The sequence below is a fragment of the Drosophila innubila genome, assembly GCF_004354385.1.
Source record: "Drosophila innubila isolate TH190305 chromosome 2R unlocalized genomic scaffold, UK_Dinn_1.0 1_C_2R, whole genome shotgun sequence".
In the NCBI taxonomy this organism is placed as follows: Eukaryota; Metazoa; Arthropoda; class Insecta; order Diptera; family Drosophilidae; genus Drosophila; species Drosophila innubila.
This window is the reverse complement of record NW_022995374.1, coordinates 9,141,693-9,162,583: the sequence shown is the minus strand read 5'-3', so window position 1 is coordinate 9,162,583 and position 20,891 is coordinate 9,141,693. Positions and strand designations below refer to the sequence as shown.

General features: G+C 36.4%; 1 protein-coding gene and 1 long non-coding RNA gene across 2 annotated transcripts in view; both read right to left on the bottom strand.

The window, feature by feature from the left end:
* Positions 1 to 5,259, bottom strand: part of LOC117783422 — a 63,830-nt gene extending 58,571 nt beyond the window's left edge. The window contains exons 1-2 of the mRNA XM_034620823.1: positions 5,061 to 5,259; positions 1,933 to 1,953 (exon numbers count right to left, since the gene is read on the bottom strand). Of these exons, the coding sequence (XP_034476714.1) occupies positions 1,933 to 1,953; positions 5,061 to 5,199 (160 nt within the window). The 5' untranslated portion in view covers positions 5,200 to 5,259. The remainder of the gene's footprint in view (positions 1 to 1,932; positions 1,954 to 5,060) is intronic.
* A 211-nt stretch (positions 5,260 to 5,470) lies between these two features.
* On the bottom strand, positions 5,471 to 11,186 carry LOC117783423. Its single transcript, XR_004617368.1, has 2 exons — positions 10,809 to 11,186; positions 5,471 to 5,513 (listed from the first exon to the last, which is right to left on the bottom strand). It is a non-coding gene; the product is annotated as an uncharacterized LOC117783423 (long non-coding RNA).
* Between the last annotated feature and the right edge of the window lie 9,705 nt (positions 11,187 to 20,891).

The window sequence follows — 20,891 nt, the reverse complement described above, 5'->3', positions numbered from 1 at the left end:
ATCTCATAAGTCAAACATGAAATTCCCATGCAAAACTGTTTTGTCATTTTACTTGGCTGCCGTTGCTATTGCCATTGCTTCGGCTTTATTTGCCTGGTATTTGTATTATTTCTTTTCTGGCAATGATTTATTAGAACCTACTCGCATTGAATTTTTTTCTTTTTGGCTATGGCTCGCTAAGCTTTATTTGTTCATTAGTGAGTCGCTTTAAGGCGCTGAAAATATTGTTGCATATGCTGAAGGAAAGTTTAAGGAAACATGTTAAATTGATGCCGGCTTCGTTTGAAATGTATTTATAAGCAGCAGTTGAACTCTTTGGCTGTCTGGCAATCAGTTGCCTCAAGTGGCTATAAGAAATGAACTCATCTCAGCTGTCAGACTAAATGAGCGCAAATAAATTCAAGTAGGCTTAAAATTTCCACTTTTTTGCCTCGGCAATTGGGCACTTTTCCCACGTCTGGCGCTCTTCTGGCTAAAATATCCGCAGAAATTCATATACAAAAATAATATAAGAGGACAAAAAACGTCATGAATATCAACAATAGAAGGCAAAAGAGAGTCAGAGAAGGAGAGAGCGAGAGAGAGAGTAAGAGCTAAATAAGAACCGCAAATCTAAAACTAAGCAAAATGAATTCTATTTAACATTTGGGTAAAATTTCAATTTTTTTCTCTTTTTGGCACCCCACCCTCAAATAAAATATAGAAATCAACGATGGACTGTTTGGGGGCGTGGCCGGATGGAGGCTGCCTTTTAGTGACGTACGCGCTGTCTACTTAACAAAATGATAAATGTCCTTGTAAAGCCATGAAATGAATAAGTATGCGTCGAGTCTAAGGATGTGAATGTGTACGTGGCGTATACGCGTTTTGGGGATATAGGCCAAATAAGGCAAACAAGGACAATGTCCTCGGCAAACAGCAAGTAATCACAACAACATACGAGCGGCAGCAACTGCGCTTGAACTGGAGTATGCCAGTCCAACTCCTGACCAGCTATCACTTTGGACCCTAAATAGGCTACTCCAAGAAGCGGGCCAAAAGAACATGCAGACAGTTTGCCTCAAGAGCCTGTGGATTGCGAGTAAAAGAAAAATGTTGACAAACTCCTCGCAACGGCGACTTTTCCTTGCCGTTGTCATTCAACGCGATGTCAGTTTATTTTTCTTTTCTGCTTTTTTTTCTACGCTTACAGGAAACTGGCCCCAAAAATTGCTGCCCCACAGGCTGAGGCAGTTCCATAAGCAGCGATGGAATTTTTGCCTTTCAAGTCGAATCAGTGGCGAAAGTTTTTGGCCAGCAGCGAAAACTGCAAACGCACACAGACAGACACACAGACAGTGGGAGCAAGTTGGATGGATAGGTAGATGGCGATAGTGGGACAGAGAGCGACAGAGAGAAAGTGTGGATGCTAAAGTGAAGTTACGGAACGGGAACTATCCATTGTTGCTCATCGCTTTTGACCGACTAAAAGTTGTTTTGGGGCTTGTTTCCAGCAAGTCGCATCGATTTCATGTCGATGCTGTTAGCATTTGATTTTGATATCTTTCATTACTAAGCTGATTTTTGTTTTGGGGTTTAACCAGAGTTTCCTTTCCTTCCTTGGTTTCTTGACTTTGGCCGTGTGTGTGTGTGTGTGTGTGTGTGTATGATTCTATTGTTGTATGTTGTCTGGGCGTGGCAGCATCTGTTGTTGTTATTGTGGCATCTATTTGCTCTGGTCAATTTTGTGTGCAAATTGTTTGGGTTGTGTCCGAAATAACATCAATAATATTTTTGATGTCTATGGCGCACACAAAATTGTTGTTAAATGTTTGAAAATTGTTTTAGGGCTTTTTTATGTTTTTGTTATTTTTGCTGCTAAAATGGGTTTAATATGTGTGTTAAGCAGGATGTCTTTTCAATATCTCTAAAGAAAATAAAAAAAAAACTTACCAGCCAAGAGGTTTAATAGTGCTGTAAAACCAGAAAAAAAACATAAATTAAATAATAAACAACATAAATAAGAAAATTAAAGATAATATATAAGTTAAAGTAAAATAACCAATAAGAAGACTTAACAAATACAACGCAATCAAATAGAAAAAGTTTTTCAAAATATAATTGAAAATTCTTTTTATTTGAATTTGAATTCCAAATAGTTCGATTCTGTAATTAAATGCTTTTCCATTACACATACGCCCCATCTCACAATTTAACTCCACTAACATGTTTTACACTTGTAAAATCTTGGGAATCTCCCATTAAGCCTTCAAAAGTTTTACACTATGCAACCGCTTAGCAAACAACTTGCCGCTGTGGGCTACTGCAGCTTAGAAGTAACTCTAGAGTATAGCATGATATCTCTATTCAATATCTATATATGCTATGTATGAAGAGCAGCAGGCCAAGTTTGGAATGCTTAAAAGAGAGAGGAAGAAAGGAAGAGGAAGAGTGGGGAGAGAGAGAGAGAGAGAAGACGCTGGAACTTAACTCATCAGATTTGCCTCTAAATAAGCATTTATAAAGCTGCGTTGCGGCAACAAATGGCAAACTTTGTCCAAAAACAGACAACAACAAATCGAGTGAACAGAAACCCAAACATAATTTGAAAGTTTTTGCAGAAAATTTTGAGTACGTTGTTTTCATAGAAATGCGATAAATACTCGTTGTAGCAGGCAAAGGAAGTGGTTTGTGTGAGCCGTGGCGGTTTTTGGCTTGCAGTTAACTTGGAAAACATTGAAATGCCAAAGTGAAAAGTTTTTGCGCCAGCGCCTACAACAACAACAACAACAGCAGCAACAGCAACAACATCGAAATTCAATTGAAAACATATAAAATCTAAATTTATTAAAACCCTAACCACACTTCCTTCCTTATCGCATATGTATGCTGCATGTGTGTATACAGCAGCAAAGCACACACACACACACACACACACCCTGAAGAGTTTTCGACTGTTACCAACTTTGGCACTAAAGCGTTGTTCAAGCTACTGGAACAATATGCAGCCCAGCCGTAGGCGTTAGTCCTTCAGTTGGACGATTGCAGGCTGTGGATGTGGCTGTGGCTGTGGCTGTCGCTTGACTTGAGTCAAGTGGTTGTGGCTATGCTGTGGCTCAAGTGGTACTCGAGAGTGGTTGGGTCCGAGCATGTCTGGCCTCTAAATTAGTTGGCAACTACCCATGTGGCGTATAAGCAATATTCATATAACTCATACGTCATGTTGGACAGGCCAAGCGAATAGCACAAACTAGTTGAAATATTTATGCATACAGTTTTATTTATTCCTACAGTTTTCTGCCCTTAAATGCTTTTTAGCGTGATAACACATACGCAGCTTGGACTTACGGTTTATAATATAAATAAAATGTTTTCGAAAACTTAAGTGATTGTATTTTTAAAGGCGAATATCTCCACAATTTAAGGCAAAACAGTTTATAATGCTTCCATCGCCATTAGCGGTGTGTCAAGGTGCATTCTCTTACTTTGTGTATCGCTGTCTTTAGAAGCCATAAACTTAGCAAACTTTGCACAATGTTTATGTGGCTGCCAATGGCCGCGCTTATTGTTCAATTTGCTTGCCAACTTTGAGATGACTGAAAACAAAAGAAAAAAAAAAAAACACACACAAACTTTCCAAACTTTCTTAGCATAACACCGAAATATGCTACGCCCTTCAGCTTGCCCTTCATCTGGTGCCGTGCTTTAGTTGGCTTATTTATTAGCAACATATTATTATTTGGACTGCAAGTGGGCAAAAGTGATGGCCAGTGAAAGTTTTGGTGGCTGACCAGCTGGCGAGTGATCTCGACCCTCCAAAAAAAACTCAGACAAACTGAATAACAAGCCTTGAAAGCCATCGAATTGCGATGCCAACAGCTGCTGCTGACCATTAACAGTCGAGCAAAGTAAGTTTTCTTCATTTTGATATTGATGTTGATGTTTGTTTGTTTATTTTTTTGTTTTGCTTCAATTCGAGTCGAATCGAATCGAATCGAATGGACTTTAGGGGAAAGCATTAGACGATTACAAAGATTTTTTGCACATTTTGGGCAGCTGTATTGGGGCTTAGCTCTGGATTTGAAGCAGCCATCAAAATCAATTTCACATAATTTAAACTGTATTAAATTTGCACATAAACTTTGTCAAAATAAACCAGAAATTTCATTTATTCAATAATGCAGCAACAAAAGCGTCAGCCACAAAGGCGTACGCATATTCCTCACACACAATAAACTTTATGCTGATTGAATAAAAGTTGCACAGACACACAACGCTCACTCACACACACACACACACACACACACACACACTCCCGCACACATATACGTAGGCTGGCTTAACGGCAGTCAAACTTTTCACTTTAAATTAAATTTCACACAGACTCACACACTCACAAGGGTGCAAAGTGGAAAAAGTAGAGCAGCATTTGCCGCCAGGCGCAATCAATTTTTTGGCTCTGATGCCAAATGAATGAATAAAAGAGTATGATTTTTCTAGTCAAAACTGCTCAACTGAACACACTCTGCATGATTTAATAAAGTTATGCTTAATAGATAGATAGGTATATCAAATATATTGCCAACAGCAATTAAAACAGTAAAATCAAGTATACATCTGTTTCTCTATATTTATTACTATTATTCTTTATTTCCAATTTTTTTTAATTTAATTTATCTCCAGACAAAGATTTTCTTGTCTATAATAAATAAAAACAATATTAATAATTTATTCAACATGAAGTTCCAGTAAATAAACTCAAGAATTTATTGCCAACATTTTCTAAAAAATATATTACATAAAGCATATTTTAGAATTAAATTGCACTCTGCTCTGTTAAATTTGTTATAAATACAGCTGTGAATTGGATAATGGATGGAAATTAAATCACAATCACAGTTTAAAATAAATAATACTTTGTACGATTCTCAGGACTATTCTCAACTGAAAGTACAAAAGTTGTTGATTATGTCCTTTTCTATTTTCAGTGCTAATTACGGGTATTAACCTTAAATATAGGGTATTTATAAAAGTATCTTGAGGTTGGTAATATAATAAAGTCAGAAAATGAGTTAACTTACCATTCTCTTCCTCAATGTTCCGCGTCATTGTCGTCGAGGAGCTGACTCGAGCACGTGTTGCTGCCGCTGCATGGCCATTGAATGCGGGCAGGACGAGGCACAGCAGCAAGGACAACAGGCAGCTGACAGACAGGCACATGGTTGGCTCACTCTTTGATTGTGTTGAATTCGTTGCAAGAGTGTGTGGCTTGTGTCTGAAGTGTGGCACTTGTTGTTGCTGCTCTTCCAGCTCAATAGTGCCAATGACAATGTGTGTGAGTGTGTATATATGTATGTGTGTTTATTTGGCAGTTTTCGATGGCTACTTTCGGGCTCTACAGTTTTTTACACACGCACAACACTCCAAACATTTGTTGTTGTCGTTGTTGTTGTTAACGTGGCTTATTTGTGCATATATTAATTTGATTTAATTTGGCATTTTCATTTGTGTCCATTTACAGATTTTCGTAGAGGCTGCAAAAGAGAGAAGGGGAAAAGTAGAGAGGGGGGGGGGCAGAGTCAGCAAATTGTTGACATGTCAATAAATAAAGTAAAAGTACGTTGCCATTTTGGATAATTGCTGCTGCAATCGATGCAATTGCAAATGCAATTCCAATTGTTGTTGTTGTTGTTGTCGCAGTTGAAATTTATTTAATTGCCTTTATTTTAGGTCCACACAAATTTGGCAAGCACACACACAAGCATTGAGATTTATGTGATTTTTACAAATTTTATTGGGTTAATTTGTTTGTTTTATATTTATTACAGCTATATGCAAACGTTATTTATGTGGCTAAAATTGTTAATTTATGTGTTCAGTTGTTGCATTTGCCAACAGTACAACAAATTCACAAATTATGCAAAATTTTATGATTTTATTTAAAATGTTTTATAATTTACTTTTTTGCATGTAACCTGCTGAAACGTCACTCGAAATAAGAGCCTAATTTATTGCCAACAAAGTAAAACTGTAATTGATTTGAGCAACATAGCACAATGGAATTTATTGTAAATTATGTGAAATATGCGCACAAATATTTCGCAAAGAGAATTATTAATTTGCATTAGATTCCTTTTGGCATTAATAATGTAAATGTTTAATTAACTCAATTGACAATTTCACAATTGAATATTGAATTTCCAACAATTTAACAGGTAAGAAACGTAACTTAAAATGCACAAAAGATAATAAAGAATTCTGTCTTATAAAGTGGGTAATGGTAGTGCCGTCTCATCTTTTGATTCGGATGGATCCCAAGCTCATTACGAACCAGGCTCAACAGGAAGTTTCTTATCTAAAAATGGGAGCACATACGACTATTCCGGCTAGACAGCAACAAATCAGAACTTGAAGGCACCGTCAAGCAGCAACACGTACAAAATGGTAGGCATCGTCTCAATATTTTACAACATATTGCACTCACACTGAAGCGCTTTTAATTAAAGTATATTTATAACTTGGTCCAGGTTCAGGTCGAGGGTGGAAGGACTATGACAAGATATGGGGAATGGGGAGAGTTGTGGGAAATCATTTAAAATGCCGCTTGCGTACATATTTGTTATAATTTATGGTGCCCATATAAATGACTAACAACACACGGAGAACGAGAACAAGACGAAGACTAAGAACAAGAACAACTGGCAACGTGCTGGGGCGCAGAGTGGAAGATGTAAGCAAAGGACGAAGAGCACAGACGAACCAAAGCAGGGCCAAAAGAATGGCAAAACATGTGCCCAAGTATGCGCGCGTGTAGATCTTTAAAAGGAGCCAAGGAAGCGCACAGAACGTGCCAGCATCAAAGTTCAATATGACGACAGCCTGTAGATGTTGAAGTAACGCCAAAGAGCTAACGAGTGCAAATTTCTCTTTAGATTTTGCGTTGGTTTTTCTGCTGTTTCGTCTACCGTCGAAACAAGTACGAGTACGAGTAGAGTCGAGGCAAAACGAATCGAATCGACTCGTGTCGTGAAGCAGTCGCAATGCTTTTACTTTTACCGTAGCAAAAACTCAATAAACGATAAACAGGAAAACGGAAATCGGAAACTGTATACTTTCATGTTTCTACTCTACACAGAAACATAGGCAGAGAAACAGACACAGACACTAACACAGAGGCAGTGTCGCCAGTTTGCGAGACATTTGAGGCAGTTCGACGTGCTTTTATGATATATTGACTTGCTCTGTTTTATCGGGCCACGTCTCCGATGCTGCCAATGCTTTTAGCTCGGTGCACTAATTTTATTTTGCCACAGCCTCGCTGTTGACAAACTCGACCCATTTAAACTTGTACTATTTCTGTATCTCTATTCATTTTTGTTGTCGTGCCGCACACAGATCATAAATAAAAATTTATTAAACTGTGCAACTGTGACTCTGGAAACCGCAACTGTCAGACCAAACTGAGAATAGAGCACATTGAAAAATATTCAAATTTAATAATATTTTTTTTAAGTGGCGCATAATAAATCTTTATATGTTTATTTATCATACACTCCGTTGCATGATTGCCACGTTTTTTAGTCGCTGCGGCTACTGCAAATGGATTTCCATTTCAATGCCAACAAAACTAGCAACCATAGTTAAGCGATTAATGTAAATATTTTTAAAAAATTTTCACATCAAATATTTACTGAATAGAGCAGAAAATAAAGAATGCACCACGCTTCCTATTCAAATTGATGAAAAATATTTACAAAAACTGGCAAAACTGACGAATTCCATAAATCTGCTATTCAAATATTCGCTGTAATAAAATTTGAGTGAAAGCTTTGAATAAAACTATCAAAGGCCTGGCAAATATTTCGACACATATCGATGGAAAATTTTATTCAATTTGGAATCACGTCGAATTTCAGCTGAGTTTTGAAATAAATTTTTTTGAAAATGTTAAATTACAGAAAAATAAGGTTACAACATTAAAATAGTTTATAAAATGTCAGCAATTTTTGACAATGAATTACCAATTACTAAAGTGATATAATAAGCCCTTAAAATATTCCATAAAATTCAAAATAATTTTATTTACACTTTTTGTGGCTCAACAAAGTAGAGAATATAGCAAATGTGCTTCGGTGATGCTGCTGCTGCTGTTCAAAAAACTTTTGCTACATTAGCTAATATGAGTTCGAGCTGTTGCCCGTGTAGCGTGGCGTATACGTAACCTGGCTGCGTAAAGTACGTTGTGCCAGTTTTCTCGATCGACGTGCACTTCAATTTACAAACTTGGCATGCTCTGTGTGCTTTGTGTGTGTATGTGTGTGTGTGAATTTTCCGGCTACAGCTGTTGTAAAGTGTGTCGACGCTTTTTCCATTTCCGTCGTTGTTTTTCTTGTTGCAATGTAATGTAATGAAGTGTGTTTGCATTAAAATGCAATTTGAAGTGCAAAGTTACAATATTATTATGGCATGCTGAAAGCTAGCTATGTGTATTGTGTGTATGTGTGGGTCTATATGCACTGAAGAGCCCTTTAGCTCAGCCGTGAGCTGTGCTAGTTGTACCTGGCCCAAGCTCCGAGCGTCAGAGTTGGCGTCATTCCTTTTTTTTTTTTGCGGTTTATGTGCGCTAAGTGAGCCTATAAAAATCCATGCATGACTGCGTCTGCTTTTGCCTCCGACTCTCTGCCACTTTGCCGGCTTGGTGTGTGTTCAAGTACATTTTTATGAATACTAAAATTCCCCGGGAGCAGTATCCACAGCAACAACAGCATCCACAGCAGCAATCAGAGCGTTCAACACTTGGCATCATCATCATGCGCAGCTGTTGTTGCTGCTAATTTTGTAGCATACTTTGATGGAGGTGGCAGCTAACAATATACTCGTATTTGCATGCCAGGACATGACACGTCTTTGCCTCGATGACCTTGCAACACTCAAATGCTGGACACTTGATATGCCAAAGGCGTCGAGCCTTCAATGGATGGCAATTGCTGTCAACTGCATGCATTTACAAAGCTTTCAGTTTTGGTATCGGTTTCACACTGGCCGCAATATAAATTGCATATTGAAATACATTTCACTATGCAATGTATGCACTTTGTTTGGGGCACTCAATCCATCCATTAATTGTGTCATGTGCATACAATTTCGATTCTGTGGTGCATTGTGGTCTCTTGTGACCAGTGGTTACATTCAATTGTTTGCATCAGTAAAATTAATTGAGTCAAAAATGGTTTTAGTAGCTGTTTAATAATTCATTAAAGTTTCAGCTTGGGATAAATTGGCAAGAGAAATCGTATCGAGTGCTTTAATTTATGTGTGATATTTAAGAGTGTCAAAGCTGATCAGATTCGCAAATGAATGAATACTTAAAAAAATGCAATTCAATTTGAATTCATCCTACAATATAAGGTAATTGAAGATACAATTTGTTGAAATATAAAACAAATTATAATATTTATAATACCAAAGATTATTTATCCAATTTGCAATTATTAAAAGCTGCATAACCTTTTAAGCAACAAATTAATACAAAGGTATATTTATTTTCATTGGCTTCATATTATATTACCAGTTGTCTATCATACTCAAATGATTTATTTCATTTATGTTTGTATTTAATTTCAATTAATTTTGTTCGTTTATAAAAATTTAATTTTTTTATTTTTCAGATACCGTTTTTATCTTTTATCATTTCATACTAATCTAATTCATTTACAATATTTTTGTTCTATTTCTTATTAATAAAAATTAATTAATCTGTATATTATATTTAATATATGTATTAAATATTTAGCTTTTTATGTTATATTTGCAGTACATAAATCAATTTAAATTCAATTTATTAATGCGTTTTTTATGAATTATAATTATATTTATAAATTATTATTTATTTCCTTATTAATCCTAAGCCATATTTAATTCATGCAATTTATATAAACAAGTTCCTCTTACAAAGTTATCTTAATCAGTTTATCTGCCATTTATAGCGGCTGTCTTTTGTGAAAATTCAAGTGCCTTTTAGTGCTCTCTATGTAATGAAATTACACGCACACTTCAACAATTTATCAATTGAACAAATGTGCATCACTCAACACTTTCAGCAAGCAAACAACGCTTGACATTTTGTTATCTATGTATTTCTCAATTTGATTATGGTTCATAGTCGCTTGGTGAATTTCAATGCCAGCAATTTATCACTTGATGCTAGGAAAGTTGACAACGCTCGAAAGAAATGTTATGGATAAAGCATGCTAATGCATGTTGCATAAGTAACACACCCCTATAAATACTGAATGGAATTCACAACAATAACATATTTTGTGCAATTTGTATGAGAAGCAACAACAAAGAGCTGCAAAAACTATTTCAGCTAAGCTAACAAAACGAAATTGTCTAAATAGTAGAGCAATGGCAAAAACGTTTCATGTGCCGGTTGACACAGAGGCACACACGCACACACACACGCAAACATTCACATACACACGTACAGCTTAGTGGTATACACGCTAACTGCCAAGTAATCCAAACGACGCCGATGCTGAGATTCGCATTTTCAGAGCTCTGCTCGCTGGCATTCGCTGTGTTTTCCATGAAAATCATTTTCATTGAGAACGAGGCAACAACGATGTCGGCGTGGGAGGCCCACATTCAAATCGTATTGGATCGGATCGGCTGAGAACGTGCCCCTACGATGTCCCAGCGACAGACAAACGTTGATTTGTAAATTTAGCATCAACGTCAACAACAACTGCAAGAACAGCGACAGCAACAACAACTACTGTGACAATGACAACAAATTGTTTGTCGCTTACAACAAATCGACTGCTTACATTTGCCAGCTAGTAACGTGCTGAGATTACGCGGCACACGCGATAATAATCACACCCAAAAACTCAGCGCGTGTTAAGTTTTCGTATTCAACTAACGAGTTTTGCGAATTTCCTCCTCTTGGTTTTTGCTCAAATAGAATCAACGCGGCGTATGCGCAATTTCGAAAGCCACATTTTGGTGCGTTTCACATTTCATAAAATTAACAATAACACTCTACAATAGAAATTCTCTAGATAATTTGCTAATAAAATTTTCGGTGTTTAGCTGCACGCAACGTAACGTAACGCAACGCAACGGGACGCAACGCACAACACGAAACGCGAAACGGAATAGCGTAACAATAAAGCAATCGAAAATCCCGTCAGTTTCGACCGTACCCGCGGGATCGCAAACTCTCACTGAAACCATTTTTATGGTACACACAGAGCGGAGCGACCAAAAAATGTGGCCACAGCCGAAACGACGACAGCATCCCGAATTGTCCACACGAATGCAGCAACGCCGCCGCCAATGAGCGAGTCGAGCGAGAGAGCGAAGCTGCCGATGAGCGAGCCGAGCGCAGCAGCCCACTAAGTACTGTAAGCTGGATGCTGTTATCGAGCTGTTATCGTCTCATTAACAGCGCTCTGTTACTGGAGCAGCCGCTGGCAGCGAATTTATAGCAAGCTTAGCAGCGTTGAAAGCTGCCTTCTGGACCAAAACTATTGAAATTTATAGCAAAATTAAGTTGTTTTTTAATGAAGAAATTGATAATATTAAAAAAAAAAGATAAACTGTCATGCTAAACAAGATATTTAAGAATTTATAGCAAGTTTTCTGACTGTTTACATTTCTCGGTAGCCAGCGGCCTCATGCACTCTCTCGCTCTCACGCAACGCTAACTCTCCGCACGCTCTCTCACGCAGCTTGTACTAAAAACAGCTGTTTCTATTGTGCTTAAAACATGCTCGGTTAAGAGGTTATTACTTTGTTTTAGTTTTTAGTTACTTGAGAACACTGTATGAGCAAAGAGTTCGAACTGTAAATATGCGTCGTTCTTAAAAATATATTTTATTACTAAATTTTTAATAGTTATTAAAGCCATATGCATAGAACCCCTTTTCTGTAATGAACAATCTTTTTTTTTATCATTTTATTTATAATTTTTTATGTTACTTTCTACAGTAACTGACCTGGCATAAAATTTCAATTACGATTAAAATTTCGATGTACTCACCTCTGACATCATTTAATATATCATTGGCTTCTTCACATCAATCAAATTCACACCTGTTGCCTCTTTGCGCTGTTTGCCTGTCAATCAATGCAGGTGCGTTTAACATGACAATGCAAATTCATTAAAAGAAACAGAAAAGTATATTTAATACTTAAATGAAAAGACTTATGTATATTAAACACAAAGATTAATCAATTAAGTAATGTTACCATGCTGTCTATAAGTAAATATTAAAAATATATATATAACTTTACTTTGACATTCCCATACTTAAATATTTTAAAAAGCTAACAGCAGACTGTTATTTAGCGTTAACAGAGCTGCTCTCTGCTGTTAACAGTTGTCTGCCCTTTTAAAAGTATTGTTCTGTTTAGTTTATGCAAACTGTTTCAAATTTTATTAAACAATGTTAAGCTTTTTAATATCTGCTATTAAGGTGTAAGAAAATGTTAAGTGCAAGTTGTTAAATAGGCCATATCAGTTAGCCAATCAGCTGTGTGCCAAAACACAACCTTGGATTGGCCGAAAAGCTTCAAGTAGCAACTTAACAGCAGTAATTAGTACTCTAATAGACCGGAATTATGTATGTATGTATGGCAACTTTAAAGCCAAAACAGAGAACACATCTTAAATCCGCTTTGCAACGGAAACGCAGCGACAAATGTTGGTCAACTGTTTTTTATCAGCTCATAAACATGGCGTACAAGTTCATTTCGGTGTTAAAATGGTGTTTTTTCCAGACCGCCATGTGCTAGTGTGTGTTCTTTTTCAGCTGTGTGTGTGTGTGTGCCTGTCTTCATTTTACAGCTGCAACACTCACAGACACACGCACACACAACTGCTGTCATTTTTAATAGCAAACACAACACGCAGCGACTTTTGCGCATGAAATAACACCAACTAAATGTACGATGTTGTACTAAGTAGTCCAGTTTCTACCCAAGCGGATCGCGCACAGTGGGCAGAATATTACTATCAAGTGTACAATTTAGTAGTCAGATTAAGAAAAAGTTCAGAACCTTTTAATCATTATTGAATACTTATATTATATTATATATTTAGTCACCTGTGAATTACCTCATTTGTTATTGAACATTATTCTACATACAATTTTCTACATTGAGATTTAAATATTTTTAATTTAATTTTTCAGAAATTTACAGAAGTGCTCATTTTTTATCTGTCTTGTCCCTCTGTGCGCATTCCTTTGCTGTTGTTGTAGTAATGAAAGTGTTTTTGTGTTGTGTACTAGCCGCATACGCAACATGCGTTGCCTCCTTTTTGCCTGCCTCCTGCAACTGCTGCTGCCTCCATTTAATGCTGATGCTGCTCCATAAGCAGCCAATGTGCAATTCTGTATGTGTGCCAGTGTGTGCGTGTGTACAACTGTGTTGGCCAGCTAGAGAAATATGACAAAAAGCATGCTACAGTTTTTTTCTGTTTGCTTTTGTTGCCGTTGCTGCTGCTTTTTGTCTGAGTTTCTAATAGCTAAAGTCAAAGGGTGTAGTGGAGGCGAACTCGCATTTCCAACCCGAAACAACTACCACTACTTGAAAAGAGTCATCTTTATTGTTATGCGTGTGTGTGTGTGCAATAGCAATAAAAATATATTTTACAAACTGCTGCCAACAGTTCGCGACCCTTGCAAAGCATGAAAACTGCTTAGGTTTTCCTTTGCTTCTCCTGGCATTCCCATAATATTGTTGTTGTTGATTGTTTGCTTTTTATGAAATATGTAGAGCAGCTAACAAGCATACACACACACGCCCACACATGCAAAAACAAGTTCGCAACATCAAATTATTGGAAAACTGAGAAGTTCTCTGAAATTTTTTTTCTTCTAGAACGTATGAAAAAATATTTAAAAATCTCAACAAAAAAGATATAAAAAAAGGCAAGAAAAACTGTGGAAAAGTTCGCAAGCCAACAACAAGCGAATAAAATGTATTTTTGTGGGGTGTATTCAGACATGTGTGTGTGTGTGTAATTTTGAGAGTGTGTGTACAAATATGGATTGTATTATTGTTGTTGGCACTAAAACGCGCTTTGCTTAACGCGCTTGAATCGCTTTAGATACTTTCTTTCGTTTCGTTTTGTTCTTTTCTTTTTGTTTTGTGTCAACCATAACGATTTTCTTTTCAATTTAGTTTTACTGCGTATTTTGTTCTAATTTTATTGCATGTATTAAAATTCTCCCAATTTCTTCTATTTTTCTTGTTTTTTGGTTGGGCTGCATTTTGGATTCGCAATTGGCAGCTGGTAACTGGTAACAGGCGTTAGTTTTGGGCCGCATCGAGTGCTCTTAACACACAATTTGAAAGCACACAAGCACTGGCACCCACACATACATAATAATATATTTTTTATGATATTTATAGCTCTGACATTTTGCTTAGCTAGCAGGCGATTTATATATCTCCAACTCCAATCCTGATCCCATCTCTTGTGTTTTACTATTTTCAGCCATACATATTTATGACTGGCCAACTCTTTGCCACATTTTTCATAACATTGTTTTAGTTTTCATTTCATTTATTTGTTTTTGCAGTTGTTGTTGTCTTCTTTTTTTGTATTGTCTCTTGATTTTTGTTGCATTTTTATGTGTGCTTGTGGCTGTTTACTACCCCATAGATACACAGTTATTGAATGGCCTGTCATATTGTGGCAACTTTTTATATGCTCCAACACGTTTCAACGGATTTTATTGGCGGGACTATTTTGAATATACACTAATACACTGATTCGCATATTTGCAAGAATAACTATTGAATGTAAAATACATTTTCAGGAAATAACAACATGGATTTCAAGCTTTACATTTTTTGTATCGCTTTTGTCAGAAAATACCAAATAAAAGTCTGTAAAGATATTTAATAACTAAAACTACATGCAGTCAATGAATATAGTATTAAAAACTTGTCACAAATTGACTTAGCTTTTTATATGTTAATATTACATTTATATTAGAATTAGAATTGTAGTTTTCTATTGAAGTTTAGCTAATTTTACCAAACATTTTTCTGTAAAAAAAACAAAAGAAAATATAATTTCAATTATTTATTAAATATAAATATATAAATTAACATCATTTGATATAATGCTTAAAGAAATATTCAAAACAATTAGAGCTTAGCAGCTCAAACAAATTCCTCTGGCCAAAGTCTTAAACTGATAAACCAAGCCAGAAATATTATGGGTATTTCTAATACTGGCCACAATCTTGGCCTGCCACTTGTGTGTTAACTTGATGAGACAAGAAAAACTGTATGGTAGGCAACAAAATGTTTCGTAATGTCCGAAATAACTGGCTTGGTTAAGAACAGCTTTTGGCTTACCAGAGCTACAAATGAATTTGTTGTAATGTAATTTACTGCAAGTAGGAAAAATATACTCGGAGAGAGAGAGCGAGAGATAGACATACGAATTTGCTACAGTTTGCTGCATCAGGTTGGAGTTATACATATTTATTCTGTCTTTTTAAATAATTTCAAGTGCAATGCCGTTTGGAATCTTTAGTCGACAGCTTGGTAAACAACATGTTTGGTCGATGTGGAGAAGTCGAAGATGGTGTCAAGGGGGCTGCGCGGGTGGAAAACATTTGCGTGCATGTTGCTAGTTAATTATTGAGCAACGAGCACGTACAACTCTGTCTATGACTGTGTGTGTGTGTGTGTGTGTGTGTGTGTGTGTGTGTATGTGCGCTTCTGTATGTTCGAGTATGTTTGTGTGTGTGCGTATGCAAGTCTGTTTGCCTGTGTCTATGTTTAACTTAATTAGTGCTTCTATGCGCTGCATTTTGTGGTCTGCATTTAACGCAGAGACCGCCAAAGCGCACACTGACGCTACCGTCGCTGTCGGCAGCGGCAGCGGCAGCAGCAGCAGCAGCACGAGCAGCAACGGCATCGGAGACTCATTGGGACACACAACTGTCTGTCTGTCCCTCAGTCCATCTGCTTCTGCCGGCAATATTTAAAATTGCAGCGCACTGCATCCGCCAGCGCCATGGGCTTCCTCTGATGCTGTGAACAGTACGCTGTTTATTTGTTTAAATACACTTGGCAAGCAAAGCATATATTAGCTATGAGAAAAGCGACGCAATAAGCAACTTAATAAGAGCGACTATAACTATAATTTTTATCAGATTAATTATAAAAACAGTGAAAAGGTTCATGAGTTCCAGCACCTGTATCACTACCTGAAAACTCTTCCAAAATTTTTGAAAGTTGCAGCCTGGTCTAATGTAAATCTATTTAATTAATAAAACTATTAAAATATGGTGTATATTTTACAATTTTTCAAATTTTAATTATCAAAATGTATCACTATTGAGTTAATAAATAACGTTATGTTAAAGAGCATTACGTATTCGACCAGTTTACATTAAGTGTAGTGCAATTTTATTTTGTTTTTAGTGTATTATACTGTTGTTTTTTTAGTATTTTGCACACTCGTTGCAGGCAGCACGTAATTTGCATTGTTGTTGCTTTTAATTGCTTAGTGTTAATTGCTGTAATTGCGGTAAACTGAACTGCGAGTAAAACAGGAAAAACTAAGAATAAAAACGGTCGTATGTACAGAAAGTTTCACTATTTAATTAGACGATGTCCTTGTCGCGACTCGAGGTCAATCAGCTGCAACGGAGACAACAACAGCAACAACAACATTAGCTATTCAGGTGGTTTGGTGTAACATTTGTCATACGATCGACCCAGTGCAATTTGTTTGCCTTTAATTTGACGCTGTCATTCAATATGTTTGATGCTGTAGCTGCTGCTGCTGCTGTTGCTGCTCATTAACGTCGAATTGGGAGCGGATGCTAGTTAAGCCCATTAAAGGCAATGCCAAAATATTACGGCAGCGAGACTTTAAAATGTCATCATACGATTGGGGCGAAAGGTCACGCCCACATTGCTTGATGCTGCTGCTGCTACCCAAAAGCTGACGAAGGATGTGGGCTCAAATGTCACAGGACCTGGCCATAAATTTGGCTCACACACACACACACACACACACATACGCACAAGTGTTAGTGTGAGAGCTAAAAGCCAAAACCAAGGCCAGTTTTGGACGCTTGCTTTTAGCATTGTGTGACTTTTTTTCGACTCACCTGATAGCCTAATTTATTAGCTGGCATTTTGCGGCATGTATTAATTAATTAATTAGAGAGCGAGATGGCGATACAAGCATGCACACACGCACACACATATTAATTATCAGACAGTGCCATTAAATTGCTAGCTGTGTGTGTGGTTTATTGAGCAAAACTTTGTGCTTTACTCTGACCACTTCTTGTTGTTGTTCATTATGCAGCCTTTAGAGGCATTCAAATGGAATCTCCAGTCAAACCGAGAGTTACATTTCGACCTGAAGTCGAACTGATTGAAACACAGTGTCCAAATGCGGTTGCCTTGACTTCCTCTGTCATTCTGTTTGTCCATCTTCCTGTCAGTTGTTCTCACTTTTGAATTGGATTGACTTTTTGGGGTTTGTTGTCTGATTTGCTCTACAAATTGAGTATTGGGTCTCGTGTGTTGCCTGTCAACCAAAAAGTCAATTTGAAAATTAATTGATTGGAAAATTATGCTCAAATTGGAACTTCATCAAATAAGTTTTAGCTAAAAGTTATTTCCTGAAACATAAAGATAATTTCGTCATTGCTTTTGCAATACAAACTTTTGAGGTTCTATCAACAACAAACTCCAAAAATAATGGTCAACCACAAAGGGACATCAATAAACAGGATTCGGGCAGCACAGTCGGCTACTTTAATTGGTTGTACTCGCTCCTGAATGCCAACTGGGATTGAAATGCTAAAAACATCTCATTCGAGCCTCATTTCTAGGCGCAGTCTCTGGTCGAACATAAAAATTATTACTGCACTGCGTCGCGGGAGCCTATCAAAAAGTAAATGATTATTTTTACAAGCAATTTGCCGACCAGCCAGAGCAGATGCTTGGCAACAGGGCGGATGGGTGATGTTCCTACATTACCCGAAGGCGAGTTAATGATTATGCATTAAGTTGTCATTACAAAATTAGGTTTATTAGTTTTGCAGTGTCGTCAGACAAAAAAGGCGGTAAGTGCGTCGCCATATTCTAATGAATTGATTAATTGAATTAGACTCTGTCTTTCCAACAATCAATAAACAGGCAGACACCAAGTAAGTGACTGTGTTTGACATTAATGGACACTTCCTTGTCTCAAAAACTTGCACACACTTTGTAAGCGCGTCTAATAAAATTACAAATTAAATTTAGTTCCAATGCTGTCAGTCATAACTCATGATTGATGACACTGCTGCAATATTCGCATTATTGTTAATTAGCAATTTTTAGCAGTGGTATCTTCTCGAAGTGTGGTTGTTTTATATTGATAATATTTCAACTTAAATTTAGTTACTACACATTTTACAAAATAAGAAGAAACAAACAGATTAAATTATTCTATTTAAAATACAACTTAAATTGTTTCAATGTTTCTTTGACATTTTATTAATAAATAACTGTCGTAGTTTGGTTACAGCCAATTACTATTTATTTGAGTTTCTTATGCTCAGAATGTCTGTTATAATAGTTCTCATGACTTCATAGAGAATGCTCTCATCATTAATCAAAAGAACTTAATAGAGCTCTCCAGCAAACAGTTCAAAGTTGAAATGCCTTTTCACTTTACCTCATGCACCGTAAATGCCAACAAAGTGTTGACAAACCGTAAAAAAGGATGTTAACGAGTATAGGGCATAATAAAAAGAGCAAAGACAGAAACAGGACCGCTAAATGATTACTAGTCTGGCTGATCACTGGCGTCACAGCTTATGCCCCCCCTTTCCACTGTATCCACTGCCTATCCTCGGCATTCGATTTATAACATTTTCCATTTGAATTGTGACTGCATTCGATTCGATTGATTTAATTTGCCAGTTCGTCGTTTGGTGGTTATAAAAATTCATTGCGAACGTTTTTATATGTAGATCTGTGGCTCGATTTTTTCACTGCTCAGCTCGGCATTCTGAATGACGATTGAGGATTTTGGATTTCGGTTCCCGGATTTGTTGTCAAATCATTCGTGTGCTCATGCCAATAAAACGTGTGCAGCTCGCAACTTCCATTTCATTTCACATTTGGAATAATATGTGACGCCGGCGTAAGCTTAACAGTTGCTGCTCTGCTGCATTTTTCATTTTCGTCATCGTCATCGTCATCGTCATTGAGATTCTCATTCTCATCGTCGTTCTCATACTTCTCAATGCGCCACTCAACGCAACTCAACACTTTTGGCAACAATGCAACCAGCCAAACAAACCAACACCACCAACAACTCCAACAACCATCCAATCAAACCACCAACAACCATTTTGCCATTTACATGCATTTACGCTTATTTGAGCACAATAATTTTTGTTTATTGGCCACAAAAAACTGTGGCGACATGCCTCAAAAGAAAACAAAATAACATGTTTTTTATGTCTTTTAAATATTTAAGTGCATTTTTTCCGCCAGTGTGTTGCATTTTCAATGCGATTTTTAATTGCGGCAAATATTCAGCATACATATTGCATACTTATGCAGTAAATATTTTGAATATTTATTACTTTATTGAATAATAAAACAAACCTCCCTTTTCAATTCAATTTAAAATATTCACTCAATAAGTACTTACTTTATTAAAATTATATTTGCTTATAGTATTGATTTAGTTAGTCCATTGGTTAGGAGTTTTTGTCGAGACTTTTCTTTCTTAAAATTGAATTGAATTGAATTAAAAAAAATAAATGATTTTCAAGTTTCTTGAAATATTACAAAATTATTTAAAAACTATGCCAACCTTTTAAAAAATTATAAAAAATTAATTAAATTGAAATTTAAATAATATAATGTTAGTTTTATTGATCTTAAGGCTTAAAAATATTTAATTACTTAAAAAATGTTCAACTGTCTCCAATAATTATATTTAACTAGTAAAATATTATTTCAATTTAGACCAAAATAGTTAAAACATTTTATATAATAACATGTTGTTATTAGACATTTTAAGTCAAGTTAAGTTTCTTAGCCAGACAACCTCACTAAGTGTTTGATTGAACCTAAGTATAGACCAATGAGTGCTTAGAAATTTGCATTTTGTGCAAAATAGAAAACAATTTGAACAATGGAGCACCCACTCGCCCACCCAAATGTAATTTACTTAAGTGTTTCAAACGCACGCACATAAATTTTGCTTTTACAATCCGTCCGTCTCAATGTCTGTCTGGCTAAGAAATATTACAAATATGCAAATTTGTCTCCTCAACAGCAAAATATTCTTTTATGTGCACACACAACCCTTTTTATTTTGGTCAAACTCAGCTACAGCAACAAAAATGGCAACAGTAAAAAAACAGAACAGTTTTCTCATATAATCCGAATAGTTTTGACTATGGGAAGTACACACTCCATTTGGCAAATATAATAAATGTTTTGCTTTATGAAAATTGTTGCCGTTTTTATTTGTTTCATTTTATTTTTCTTATAGCATTTTTTTGGCTTTTTGGCATGCTGGCACTCTGCTGTCTGGTCAACAGAGCGTTCCAAAATTAATGTGCGAAATATTTTAATGTTGCATTAGACTGTCGCATTATTCTGAGGCCAATTGAGCGTAATAAGTGGTCCAGCTTTTGGGTTCACTCCGACGACAATTGTTGGTAACAGCTCAGAGGCTTAAAGCCGAATGCATCTTTCAGAGAGGGTGGCAGATACTATTAGTTTACTAGCTCGTATAAACGTATCTCTTTGTTTTCGCATTCTTTGTTGTCAAACAAGAATGACTTCCACATTTTTCAGATGACTCAATTTCAGTTGACATTCTCGGCCAATTCTCAATAGAACTG